At 38.7% G+C, this 13,415-nt stretch overlaps 1 protein-coding gene across 1 annotated transcript in view; it reads left to right on the top strand.

Annotated features, from left to right (window-relative positions):
* The window catches only part of WDR63 (WD repeat domain 63), a 123,433-nt gene that overhangs the window by 82,770 nt on the left and 27,248 nt on the right, over positions 1-13,415 (top strand). Inside the window, 3 exon segments of the mRNA XM_027873926.1 lie at positions 5,790-5,863; positions 8,848-8,989; positions 12,022-12,109. Of these exon segments, the coding sequence (XP_027729727.1) occupies positions 5,790-5,863; positions 8,848-8,989; positions 12,022-12,109 (304 nt within the window).

The following is a 13,415-nucleotide window of genomic DNA, read 5'->3' as shown; positions in this document are numbered from 1 at the left end:
TTTTATTCAGCATTTATGACAAACAAGGCCATAAACCTTCTGTTTGTGTAGGGGATTCTTGTTTGGGGATGAGTCAGATGACTTGGAAAGCCCCTTCTGGCTCTGAGATTCTGTGAAATCAGGATAGTAACAAAGTCTAAAACATACCCTAAGTTAACTGACTCCAATTCAGATAGCCTACCAACCTGATGAGATTGTGCTTCCTGGACTAAAAAAAAAAATAATTTTCTACTATGGCATTGTGTCAGCTTCAGAAACTCCCAGCATGCAAACTCCTTGTACCAACTGATTGCAACCAACCTGTGACTGAATAGGAAGGTCTCTGGAACTCTCCAAGGCACTCAGCAGTTAAGTGACTCACCCAGGTTTATGCAACTAGTACAAGTGGTAGGATCTGAACCCAGGTCTTCCTACAACATTGCTCTTTTTTTTCCCCCTAACAGAGATAGGGACTGAGCCTTTGATTTCATTGGTATATGGAATTCCCAAGTGAGAAAACTCCCTCTACTAATACAGGTTGCTACCTTCTCTGCAACTTACAGTCTTTGAGAGTTGCCGGGCCCATTGAAAAGTTAAGTGAATTCATTATCTGGGGTTACAGAGCCAGCGAGCTTGAAATCAAGACTTGAATCCAGATCTTTCTTGCTTTAAGGCTAGCTCTCTGCTGCCTGTAATATTAAGTCTTATCACTACAGAAGAGTTACCTAACACATGATTTAAAAAGGGAAACACTGAAACCAAAGATTGGAGATGGGCAAATGTTCGATTCAACAATTATTAAACATCTACTCTATCAATCTATCAATAAACATTTATTAAGCACCTACTATGTGTCAAACACTGTACTAAGCACTAGGGTTACAAAAAGAGGCAAAAACAGTTCCTGCCCACCAAGGAGCTTACAATCTAATGAAAGGTTCTTAAGGGAAAATTAAGAGGAAGAAATAACTTTCATTTGAGAGTGGTCAGGGAAAGCTACATGAAGCCAGGTTGGGATTACAACAGACAAGATGTGGAGGTGGCCTGGGGATGGAAAAGGGAATCTGAGAATGAAAGCTGATGTGAGAAAAGGAAAGGGTATAGGGTGTAGTCCAGTTTGGCCAGAAAATACAGAGTATTTCAAGTCAAATCAAGTTGATAAGCTTTTATTAAGCACCTACTATGTGCTTCTAGACACACAGGATAGGCACTATGCTGAGTACTGGGGATACAAAGAAGGACAAAAACATTCCCTACACTCAATGAGCTCACAGTCTAATAGGGAAGAAAGCCTGCCAACAGCTCTGGACGTACAAGATCCATACAGAATAACCTGGGGACAACCAGCATTAAGGAGGAGTCAGGAAAGACTTCTTGCAGAAGGTGGGGTTTAAGTTGGGACTGGCAGAAAGCCAAAGAAGCCAGGAAGGGGAGATGAGGAGGGAGAGTGTTCCAGGCCTGGGGGACAGCCAGAGAAAATGGACAGTCACCCACGCAGGAGCAGCTGGGACTCTGAGGTATGTCCTTGGGCTCCAAGGTTCATTCACATTCTACTACCCTACCTGCCTGCATAGGTTGTATCAATCAGTCAGCAAGCATTTATACCTGCACTGAGCCACATTCTGGTGATACAAAGATAGAAGAACAGTCCCTGCCCTCAAAAAGCTTACATTCTACTGGAGGAGACAATACACACACAAGAAATACAGTATAAATCCCAAGTAATGTTGTAGAGGAGATGCACACTTTGCATAGGTCTGAATCTAAACAACCTCTAAGGGTCTTTCTAATTGGAAGATTCTAGCATTTGAAAATTCAACAAAAGTTTATTTTAAAAAATCATATGCTATCTGAAGGAGCAAAAATTCCTCCTTGGGTATAAATGACATCATTTGGAAAGAACCTTGCAGTAGCATGCAGTAAAGACAAGTGATGATTATTTTATACAGTGAATTAAAGGGATACTTAGAAAAATTTCCCAGGGTCCTAAGGGAATTGACTGAAATCATGAATATTTATTTCCAAAGGGATCACAAATATATGAATTTATTCCCCTAACATCTCATCAAGATGAATTTTCCTGATTCCAAGCCCAGTGCTCTGTACACTGAGCCACCCAGCTGCCCTAAAGCACTGTATCTATGTCAGTTATTGTTGTTGTTGTTCTTGTTTATTGTTGTTACTGGAGGGCTTCAGACAAAAGCTGGACAACCGCTATCATCAGGTCCAACCTGGGGTGAAGAGTGCTAGGAAAAGGAGCCCATCCTCGGGGGGTCCTTGACCTTTTTTCTCTCTCACCTAATCTCCCTGGGGAAGCCAATGTAATCACACTGGGACAAGGACAGCCATTCTGTTCCCACTTACTCCTCTACTTCTTCTAAGGGTCAGCTCTACTCTTATGTTTCCCTGTTTTGTTTTTGTTTTCTTTATGAATGACCCTTGAAAATGACACAACAAACAAACTGACTGATAGGGAGTTGATACCTAGGATAAGCAGGGAGATAGTAAGACAATATCTAATTGCCCTTCATGAATCAATTAAGCACTTATTAGCTGCCTACTACAGAAGGACAAAGAATGAAACTATCCCTACTTTTAGACCAAAGTGATTTTCCAAATTGTACATCCAACCATGTCAACCCCCCCACCCCAGCCACTCCAGAAACTCTAAGGGCTCCCTATTGCCTCCAGGATTAAACACAAAATGCTATGTTCAATATCAAAAGACCTTCATGACTTAGCCCCCTCCCACATTTCCAATCTTCTTATACCTTACTCCCCTTCATATATTTTTTGATCCAGTGACACTGGCCTCTTTGCTCTTCCAGGGAAAAAAAAAACAACTCCATTTCTCAGTTCTGGCTGTCCTCCATGCCTGGCATGCTGACCCTCCTCATCTCCACATACTGGCTTCCCTGGTTTCCTTTAAATCCCAACTAAAATCTCATCATCTATAGGAAGCTTCTCCCAAGACTTCTTAATCCTAGTGCCTTCCCTCTTGTGATTATCTCCTATTTATCCCATACTGTTTGTATATAGCTGTTTGCTTGTTGTCTCAAGTATGAGATTGTGAATTCCTCCAGGGACTGTCTTTCCTCTCTTTTTGTTATCTCTGCTACTTAGCACAGTGCCTGGCGGTGCAAATTAGGTGCTTAATGAATGTTTATTCACCCACTGACTGCAATGGCTTATGCTCCAGCAATAAGGGACCATGGATGCTGACTTGAATGGAGTCCCACAGTCAGATCAGCACTCAAGGAAAATGACTTTGGCAACAGTGTGTAACATGGTTTGGTTTAGTAAGAGCAGTGAGGCAGATGATGCAGTAATCTAGGGTGAGAGGTTATTAAAGTCTGAAATAAGGTGGTGAATGTGTGAGTGGAAAGAAGGTGTCTGATGCAAGAGATGTTGTAAAGGTAAAAATACCTAGCAACTGGTTGGAAGCAGGTGAGGCACAGTGATGAATTCAGGCCACCTGGTCCAGGTGAGCTATGTTCTCAGGGACTGAAAGAACTGGCTGATATGCTTACAGCAATATTTGGAAGATCATGGAAAATAAGAGAAGTCTTTCAAGATCAAAGAAGGATAAATGTCCCGATTTTCAAGAACAGAGTTTGCAAACTATAGGGTAGTGAGCTTGACTTCAATTCCTAGGAAAATTCTAGAACTGATCACTATAGAAATGGTTAGGGGATATTGATGGCTTTCTCAAGAACAGGTTGAGTCTGACTTACCTCATTTGCTTTCTTCACTACCTGGTGTGGCGGTGTCTGCAGCCCCCCACATGTTGGCACTGGGGCAGGGCCTCAGCTGCCCTATCCTTATTACATCTCTGCCACTCTACTTCTTTGACAGATAAACTGCTTTCTAGCTTCACCTCTCCCATCTTGTAGACTTGATATTTTGAACCCGAGGAAAATATTTTTCATCTGTCCCTACTAAATTTTATCTTAGATTTGACCCATTTTATCTGACACGTAATGAGGCAAGTCACATCATTTCTCAGTGCTCTAGGCAACTTTATGAGCTCCAGAGAAAATGCCAGCCTGAATTGGTAAACGGAATTTGTTCATCCAGGAATTCCCTTTATCAATTAAATCTCACTTCTAGTCCCCATCCCTAGTCTTATCTGTCAAAATCTTTTGGGATCCTGCTTCTATGATCAAGTGAGCTTGCCATCCCCTCTGGTTTTGTGTCACCCACAAACCTGACAGGTAGGCGATCTGTGTTTTTATAGAAGTTATTGATTTTAAAAAAAATGTCACACATCACAGGGCCCAGCATGTATTCCTTCAGAGGGTTCTAGCCTAGACCTCCTTCCAAGTGAACACCAAACCATTAATAGCTAATTATTAATTGATACCATTAATAATTAAAACATTAATAACTCTGAGTCTGGCTATTCAGTTCAATCTGAATCCACCTAACTCCAACCATTGTTTATAGAGTCTTTCTCCATCTTGTCCATGAAAATAATGTAAGAGGTGTTTGTCAATTGGTTTGCTGAAATCTCAGGACCATAGATCAAGAACAGACCTCCCAAGCCATCTCATCCAAGCCCTCGTGTTTTCAGTCATATTTCTGATGTAATTGATCACAGATGAGGATATTGAGGCCAAGGGAGATTAAGTGACTTGACCAAAGTCACTAGTAAGCTAGTAAGAATCAGAAGCAGGATCAGAACATGGGTTCTCAACCTCCAGAACTAGGACTTTTCCCACTGCATCACTTCCTGCAGGTAGGGAAGCTTTGCCCCCAATCTACCAGTCTAATATCCTGTTACTAGATGAAGTTAGTCACCAACGGAATTATTCTGGTGTAACCTGTTCTTGGTGAAGCTATGATGACTCTTTGTGAGGACTTGCTTCCTCTTCTAAGTGCCTTTAATAGGAAATTCAGATTTTGTCAGAAATCCAAGTCAAGCTCCTTAGTCTGCAGCATGTAGACTCCCAGGTCAACACTTCCCCTTCTCCGATGCTGGGGCCTCTCTCCCATTCTGCAGGGGCTTTTGACAGTCACTGACGGTGACTCGTCAATTTGTCCATATCCTGGAATGTGATTAATCTGGTCCAGCTGACTCGAACTCATCCATGGCAGCTTGGCTGGGTGCTCTCTCCAGCTCCTTTCGTTAGCCATTTTTGTCCATCTGTGAATCCAAAGATCATTCTCCTTAGCCGAGAAAACAAAAGTGGCTCTATTTTCTTTCCCATGTTAGTTATCATCATCCCATTCACTCTGAATTGCGGCTCTATCCCTTCTCTCACCCTCCTCTTTTCCCAATATAGTGGCTGAAGGATTCACAAGCTAGATGTCTAGCAAGGTTTTCTTTTAAAATGATCACTTGATTCAATTAAGTAGATAAAGCGACAAACCTGAAGTCAGGAAGATGAGTCTTCCTGAATTTAAATCTGGCTTCAGATACTTACTAACTGTGTGACCCTGGGTAAGTCACTTAACCCTGTTTACATCGGTTTCCTCATCTGTAAAATGAGTTGGAGAAGGAAATGGCAAACCACTCCAGGATCTTTGTCAAAAAAAAAAAATAGGGGCAGCTAACTGGAGCACTGGCCCTGGAGTCAGGAGGATCTGAGTTCAAATCCAGCCTCAAACACTTCCTAGCTGTGTGACCCTGGGCAAGTCACTTAACCCACACTGTCTCAAAAAATACCCAAAAAACAAATGGGATCATGAAGAGTCGGACATAACTGAAAAACAACTGAACAATAACAAATTCAATTACTTACTGTATTAGGAATATATCTGTTTTTGGAAGTCATTTTTCCTAAACCATTTCTTTCTTTCTTTTTTAGCTCAACAGAATGGGATATGCTTTTGAGAATCGAAGTGGAATATGTTGCCAGCTTGTAACATGTTCAATAGACTGGTATTTATATTTTTTAAACCTGTAATCATCTACACTTATACAAAATATGTGGAATTCTGATGAGAATCTAATAAGTGCTCTTGTCATTTATTTTTCCTTGAAGAGGCGCAGCCTATATGGCATTAATTTAATTTTCAATAATGAAAGAGTGGAATATTGGAGCTTGCTGCTGGGTTATTAGTCATGCTATAATTCACATTCTATTGCAAGTGAGATAAGCATGTACCCCCACCCATAAAATAACTTAAAAGCAGTATGTTCATTTCTAGATATTCTATTGCTTCTAAATTTAAGGTATTCATAACTTAAAGGATCAAGTGAGACAACAGAGAGAAAACAATATAAACCAAAAAATCTAATAGAAATGTAAGCTACTATCAACAATAATAGAAAATATTTAACTATATTCATATTATTAATAATGAGTACAAATTTTTAACTGGCCACAAAACCTATATTTTTTTTAAAAAAACTGTTATTTCAGTTTTATATTTCAGTATTTCAATTATTTCAGGAAGCATACAGATGCTTCCCCCATCCTGTAATTATGAAGGATTGGTTTTGGGTTTTTTTTAATACCCAAATACAAGACCTTACAAATTCATCCCTATTAAATTTGATCTTATTAGATTCAACCTAGTGTTCTAGGCTGTTAAATAAGATCTTTCTGGATACCTCCCAACTTTGTGTCTTCTGTAAATATCAGCATTCATTTATGCATTTATCTAAGTCACAGATTAAAAAAAAAACATCAAATACCTCAGGGCCAAGCACAGATCATTGGAGTATTCCAATGGAGGGCTTCTGCCATGTTGACATTGAACCATTAACAACTGCTTTTTGGCCATTCAGCCAGTCCTAATCTAATTTAGGGGTTCTGGATGTGGGGTCCAGGTTAAACTTGTGTTTTAAATATATATATATGTATATATATACACATATATTTGATGACTGTATTTCAACATATTTGTTTTCTTTTGTAATACTAGGTATTTCATTTGATGCATTTAAAAATGTTATTCTGATAAGGGTCCATAGACTTTATCAGATTGCTCAAGGGGTCCATGACATAGAAAAAGGTTAATAATCCCTAATCTAATTGTATTATTGTCTAGTCCATATCTCTTCATTTCTCTCCAAGGATATTATATGATACTTTATCAAAAGATCTTTGCTGAAATATAGGTAAACTAATCTTACAGCATCCCTCTCATCTACTGGTTTAGTAACCCTATCACAAAAGGCAGTGAGGTTAGACTGGCCTAATCTGTTCTTGACGAAGCCAGGCAGGGTCTTTGTAATCATTGCTTCCCTTTCCAGGGGTTCACCAACCGTCCCTTTAATGATCCACTCAAGAATTTTCCCAGAAATCAAAGTCAAGCTTACTGGTCTATGGTTAGCCTAATCCATTCACTTTCCTTTTTTGGAAGTTGGAACAGTCATCCTTCTCCAATCTTGTGGCACCCATTTAATTTTCCATGATCTTTCAAGTATTACTGAGCATGGCTCAGCATTCACATTTGCCAATTCTTTCAGTCTCCGAAGATGTGGTCCATCAGAGCCAGGTAAAGGTAACTCATATTAATTAAGGGCTACTAGGTACTCTCTTACTATCTCACACTTGTCTTACTATCTCTTACTTATTTGTCTTGGGTTTTGACTCTCTCTCAGTCCTTTTTATTCTGTTACCTCCAGTGTGAAGATACTTCTCGTTGGTAAGGAAAGCAGAAGTAAAATGGTTGAGCCATTCTGCTTTCTCTCTGTTGTTATCACTGTCCCATCTACCTCAAGTAAAGGTCCCATGCTTTCTTTCATTTTTCTTTCTCTTCTCTCAATTAAAAAAATGAACAAACCCGTTTCTTGTGCAGTATCTTCATCTTTTTTTCTGAGCTTTTGCACTCCTGACATTTTTATAGAATTGTGCCATACTTTAAGTTCATCCTATGTTATCTAGCCTCATTCTTATCATATACTTATGTGTATATATACATGTATATTTTCATCTAGGTTTGTGGGGGTGTTCCCTTTACATCCATATCAGTCTCTTCAGACAAATCCCATTTTTCCTCCTTCTTAGAACCATTTGCCTTTGTGTCTGCAGAATTTCATTCTTGAGTATCTCCAATACTTCCTGGGATGACTTCGCCAGTGGAATTTTAAAGTCCATGGGAATCTTCCTATCCTTTCTCTGACTATTTTGAAATCCACTTTCCAAAAACCTAGGGCATATGTTGGACTATGACCAGATTTCCTCTCTTCTATCACAAACTTGGAAGGGAGTGGCTACTTCTCCCCAAAGGTTTCTATCATTTCTACTCTAGAAAACAGTGCCCCTTACTACTGAGAATCAGATCCAAAATATTATTTCCCTTTCTTGGTCCCTCTACTTTTGAAGGATGAAATCATCATTAAAGGAAGCTAAGAGGTTATTGTCTGCTCTGAATTTGGCAGAAAGAAAGCTCCAGCAGATATCTGAATAACTAAAGTCCCCATCTCTATCCACCATGTCTCTTTCAACAGCTTTGCAGTCCTGATCAACACAACGTCAAATGAGGATATTAGAAAACCGACACTGAAGCATGCTTCCAAACTTTAGGCAAAGACTGACTTGGAGTACAAAATAAGACCCACATTTTTAGACATAGTCAATGTGTCGATTTCTTTTTTACTTGGTTATATTTATTTGTTTCAAAAAAGGACTCAGAGGGGCAGCAAGTGACACACAGGAAAAAAGAGGAGAAAAGAAAGAAAACATTGTCAATGAGATATTAAAAAATACACTGAAGAGGGGAGAAGGAAGTTTAGAAAGGGATACAAACAACCTTATTAAATTTAATATGTGCTTGAAAAGAAACTATACATAACAGAAGTTTCAGAAACAATTCTCTGTTCTTTGCATATTGAATTGTTTGTGCTTATGGGTGTTTAAGATCATAATAATTTTCTTTAAGTAGAGGATGACTTGTATATTTTCCCACTGTTAGCACAATATACTTCTGGGATATCAGACCAACAAGGCCTCCACCAATATCAACTGATAAAAAAAAAGAAGAAAGTGTTGAGGTTCCTCATGATGTGCCCTCTACTTTTTTACATTTAGATCTCTCTTGGAAGCCTCATATTAGGGTAGGTATTATGGCAAAAAAAATTCTTCCATTTTAATTGAATATATTACATAAAGTATTTTGGGGTTGGGGGTGGGATTCAAACCCGGATTTTCATCAGGGAAGGGAGTTCACCAGGAAGTAATGCAGCTCTTGGGCATCCAGAGAATTTTGTGACTTGCTCAGGATCACACAGGCAGTATGCGTCACAGGAGGTTCCTGAATACTCTCTGAGGCTGGTTCTCACTACACTGACTCACTTATAAACACAATAGAGATTTACTAAAAAAAAAATAAAAAAGTAAGACGACCCAGCTTAATAGAGACATGTAACATGCTTCAAATGAGGATAACTGTGATCATGTTAGCACAGAATGAAGACAAGCAGTCAGTTGCACATAAAGCCAATCTCCAACATGAGGGTATGCAAGTAGCAGAAGAAAAGACCTTGGGGTGGCATTAATTATTTGAAAGGCTGCCACAGGAGGGAGGGAATAGCCATGAAGGACAGAACTAGGAACAATGGGTGGGAGGAGTAAAGAAATAGACCTTTGTACAGTCTGAGGGACAACTACCTGAAAAGTCTAACTGTCTGAAAGTGGCATGGGCATCTGGAAAGGTGGCAAATTCTCCCTCACAGAAGGTGTGAAAGGAAAGGCTGGATTGGATGGTCATTTGTTGGGCGTGCTGTGGGGGAAATTTTTTGCTCAACTGTAAAGTAGGCAAGGTAGCCTCCAAGGTACCTCCCAGTTCTGAGATCCTATTGTTATGAACAAGTCGTATTAGAAAAGTCCCTTTGCCAGTGAGTTGCATGAACTTGGGATTTGTTTTCCCACAGAAACATAAATCATAAATTGGGGTTAGGCTCTCAGTTCACAAAAGCTTATTTTGCCAGTAATGTAGCCAAAATATCATAGATAATGCAATGAAAGTTGTAGAAAGCAATAGTGTTACAATACTATTAAACAAAATGGAAAACAATGTAACTTAATAAGAAATAAGTGGGTTTCTTACTTTTCATGGAAGTTGGTGCTTGAGGAAAAGTGGCTTTAGCCAGGACAGGAGGAAAATTTTGGGAAATTACAGAAAAGATTTTACTGTATTTTGGAGGGTTTAAGAAAAGTGCCTCCACTAACACTTTCCTAATAAAGGCAGAGAGCTTACCATGGAGGGAGATAGGAAGGCAGATTTTTCTACTGAGAGTAAATGAGAGTTCAGAGAGGGAAACGGAATTAAAGATGGTGAGTGTCTCTAAGGAAGACATAGAAATTACCTGAAGTTAAATGAAATGAGCAGGGGCAGCTAGGTGGCACAGCGGATAGAGCACCAGCCCTGAAGTAAGGAGGACCCGAGTTCAAATCCGACCTCAGACCAAACACTTGACACTTACTAGCTGTGTGACCCTGGGCAAGTCACTTAACCCCATTTGCCTAAAACAAACAAACAAACAAAAAAAACAAATTAAATGAGCGATGATTAAGTGACAAAAGACAGAGGGAAGAGAACAAATATGCGTGTATGATACCTTTGATGGAAGGGGAGCAGGGAAGGAATATTGAGTCAGACAGTTTCCCACACTGGCCACCAGAACACCTGGGCTGCTGTCATCAGCAGAGACAGGGAAAAGGCTAAGCAGCCTTGGGGGTGGATTCCTGGACAGGATGCTTGAAAGACAGATGATTCTCATTCAATTCAATGAGTGGTTGTATTCTGTAAAAAGAGTGAGAATTCTTCTCAGCATGGAATATTTTACCTATCAGATTTATGGATAAGGGAAGAAGAAATGACCAAACAAGAGATAGAGAACATTACAGGAGAGAAAATGGATAGTTTCCATTAATCAAATTAAAAAGGTTTTGCACAAACAAAACCAACGTAGCAGAAGGAAAGCAGAAAATGGGGGCGGAGGAAATTTTATGTCGAGTTTCTCTAAAAATGCCTCATTTCTCAAATATGAGTCATTGCCAAATTGACAAATGGTCAAAGAATGTGAACAGGCGGTTTTCAGAAGAAATCAGAGCTATCTATAATCATATGAAAAAAAATGCTCTAAGTCACTATTGATTAGAGATGTGTAAATCAAAACAACTCTGAGATACCACTTCACACCTATCAGACTGGCTAGCACGACAGAAAAAGAAACTGATGAATGCTGGAGAGGATATGGAAAAATTGGGACACTGATGTTGGAGTAGTTGTGAACTAGTCCTGCCATTCTGGAGAGCAATTAGAGAGCAATTTGGAACTATGCCCAAAGGGCTATAAAACTGTGCATACCCTTTGACCTAGCAATACCACTACTTAGGTGTCTACCCTAAAGAGATAAAAAAAGGAAAAGAACCTATATATACAAAAATATTTATAGCAGCTCTTTTGTGGTAGCAAAGAATTGGTCATGGAGAGAATGCCCATCAATTGGGGAATGGCTAAACAAGTCGTGGTATATAATTATAATGGAATACTATTGTGATGTAAGAAATGACAAGCGGGATGTTATAAGAAAAACTGTGGAAGATTTACATGAACTGATGCAAAATGAAATGAGCAGAACCAGGAGAACACTGCACATAATAAAAGCGATATCATATGACAATCAACAGTGAATGACTTAGCTATTCTCAGCAATACAATGATCCAAGACAATTCCAAAGGACTTATGATGAAAAACGCTATCCACCTCCAAAGAAAGAAATGATGGAGTCTGATAGTAGATTGAAGCATACTTTTTAAAACTTTATTATTCTTGGTTGAGTTGTGGTTTTTTTGGTCTGCATTTTCTTTTTCAACATGACTAACATAGAAATGTTTTGCATGATTGCACATGGATGATCTTATATAAAATTGTTTGCCTTCTCAAACAAGAAGAGTAAGGGGTGAGACAGAGGTAGGGAGAGAATATAGAACTCAAAATTTTAAAAATAAATGTTAAAAATTTTGTTTACATGTAGTTGAGAAAAAATAAAATTAAAATTGAATGTAAAAAAGAATTATTCTCAAGAATAATTTAAGTAAATGTACCAAGAATTTTTATTTTTTTCTTTTCTCCTCAAAAAGATAACCTTGGCTAAAAGTGGCACAACTTTAGACCACTGCCCAGTCAAAATCAGCTTGAGAGATGATTTTCTCCATTACCACATTCAAGGTAACAGCCCACCTCTTTGAGAAGGTTCTTGAATAGGTAGTTTGAGGTGCTGCTATTGTCTGAGCAAACTGTTTTTGTTCACAAACTTCACCTAATGTGTTCTAGCTTAATTGTAAGAAAAGTAGAGTTGAAACCACAAAAATGGAGCTTTCAGAAGTAGTGTTCACTGTGGTAGAGCTGTCTACACAAAGGGTTAGGACTGAATCCAGGTTTTGAAACACAAGGTTTTAAAAAACTAAATGACATTTCATCTTGAGTCTGACCAGATTTTTTTTTAAATTTTCAGTTAGTGATTTTGCTGGACAAGTGTATTGGACTAAATTCAATTCTCATGCTCCCCAAAGGGTGAGAAGATAACAAATAGACAAACAAAGAATGATTGCATCATGGTTTTGTTCTCAGGGGTCCTACCTAGCCTTTTTAAAAAACCTAATATATAAAATAGTATCATGTAACCACTGAGAGGAAACATGGCACAATGAATAGAGAGCAGGACTTCAGGTCAGGAAGAGTTGGATTCGAATTCTACCCCTGACATACATTAGTTATGTGATCATGAGCAAATTCTTTAACCTCTCCGAGCCTCTGGCAACTTCAATTAGATGAACTTCGTAATCTGCATTAGGACAGGGAAAGCCCCCCATGCAGAAGAGTAACAGATCTTTGGCATATAGTAGGAACCTAATAAATGCTTGGTGAGTGATTGACTGATATTATTGTCCTAAGGATAGATTGTTACTTTGAACAAGAAGAGATGAACTATATTAAGTTTGCTGTGAAATACTAATTATTTTAATGAGGAAGGAAGGAAACAATTGTGTTCTGGGGTGGAAGTCATTTCATAATAAGATGTCTGAATGTAGCTACATTATTGATTAGTTAGAGCAAAGGTCAAAATCGATGTCAAACCTGGGAAAGGTGGAATGATAAGAAGATGTGTGAAATTACCACAGAGAGTGAAGAAATAAAGGAAATTGCTAGAGAGCAGTGGACACAGTTAACATGCCAACAAAAACAATAATATAAAATAAATGGATGAATACTTGCAAAAAATACCCAAAGTAACACAACTAGAAATAGATAAGCTAAAAAAGAAAGTCGACATCTTGAAACAGAATTTGACCTGAATAGGTCAATGGCAAACTCTTATGTAAACACACACACACACACACACACACACACACACAGAGGGAGAGAGAGAGAGAGAGAGAGAGAGAGAGAGAGAGAGAGAAACAAAAAATCACCAGGACCAAAGAATTTCAAATATTCAAAATCAAATAATTTAGATGTTCATAAAATCTATTTT

Source organism: Vombatus ursinus, unplaced genomic scaffold, assembly GCF_900497805.2.
Source record: "Vombatus ursinus unplaced genomic scaffold, bare-nosed wombat genome assembly UNPS02014803.1, whole genome shotgun sequence".
NCBI classification, from domain to species: Eukaryota; Metazoa; Chordata; class Mammalia; order Diprotodontia; family Vombatidae; genus Vombatus; species Vombatus ursinus.
This window is presented reverse-complemented; position numbering and strand designations above follow the sequence as displayed.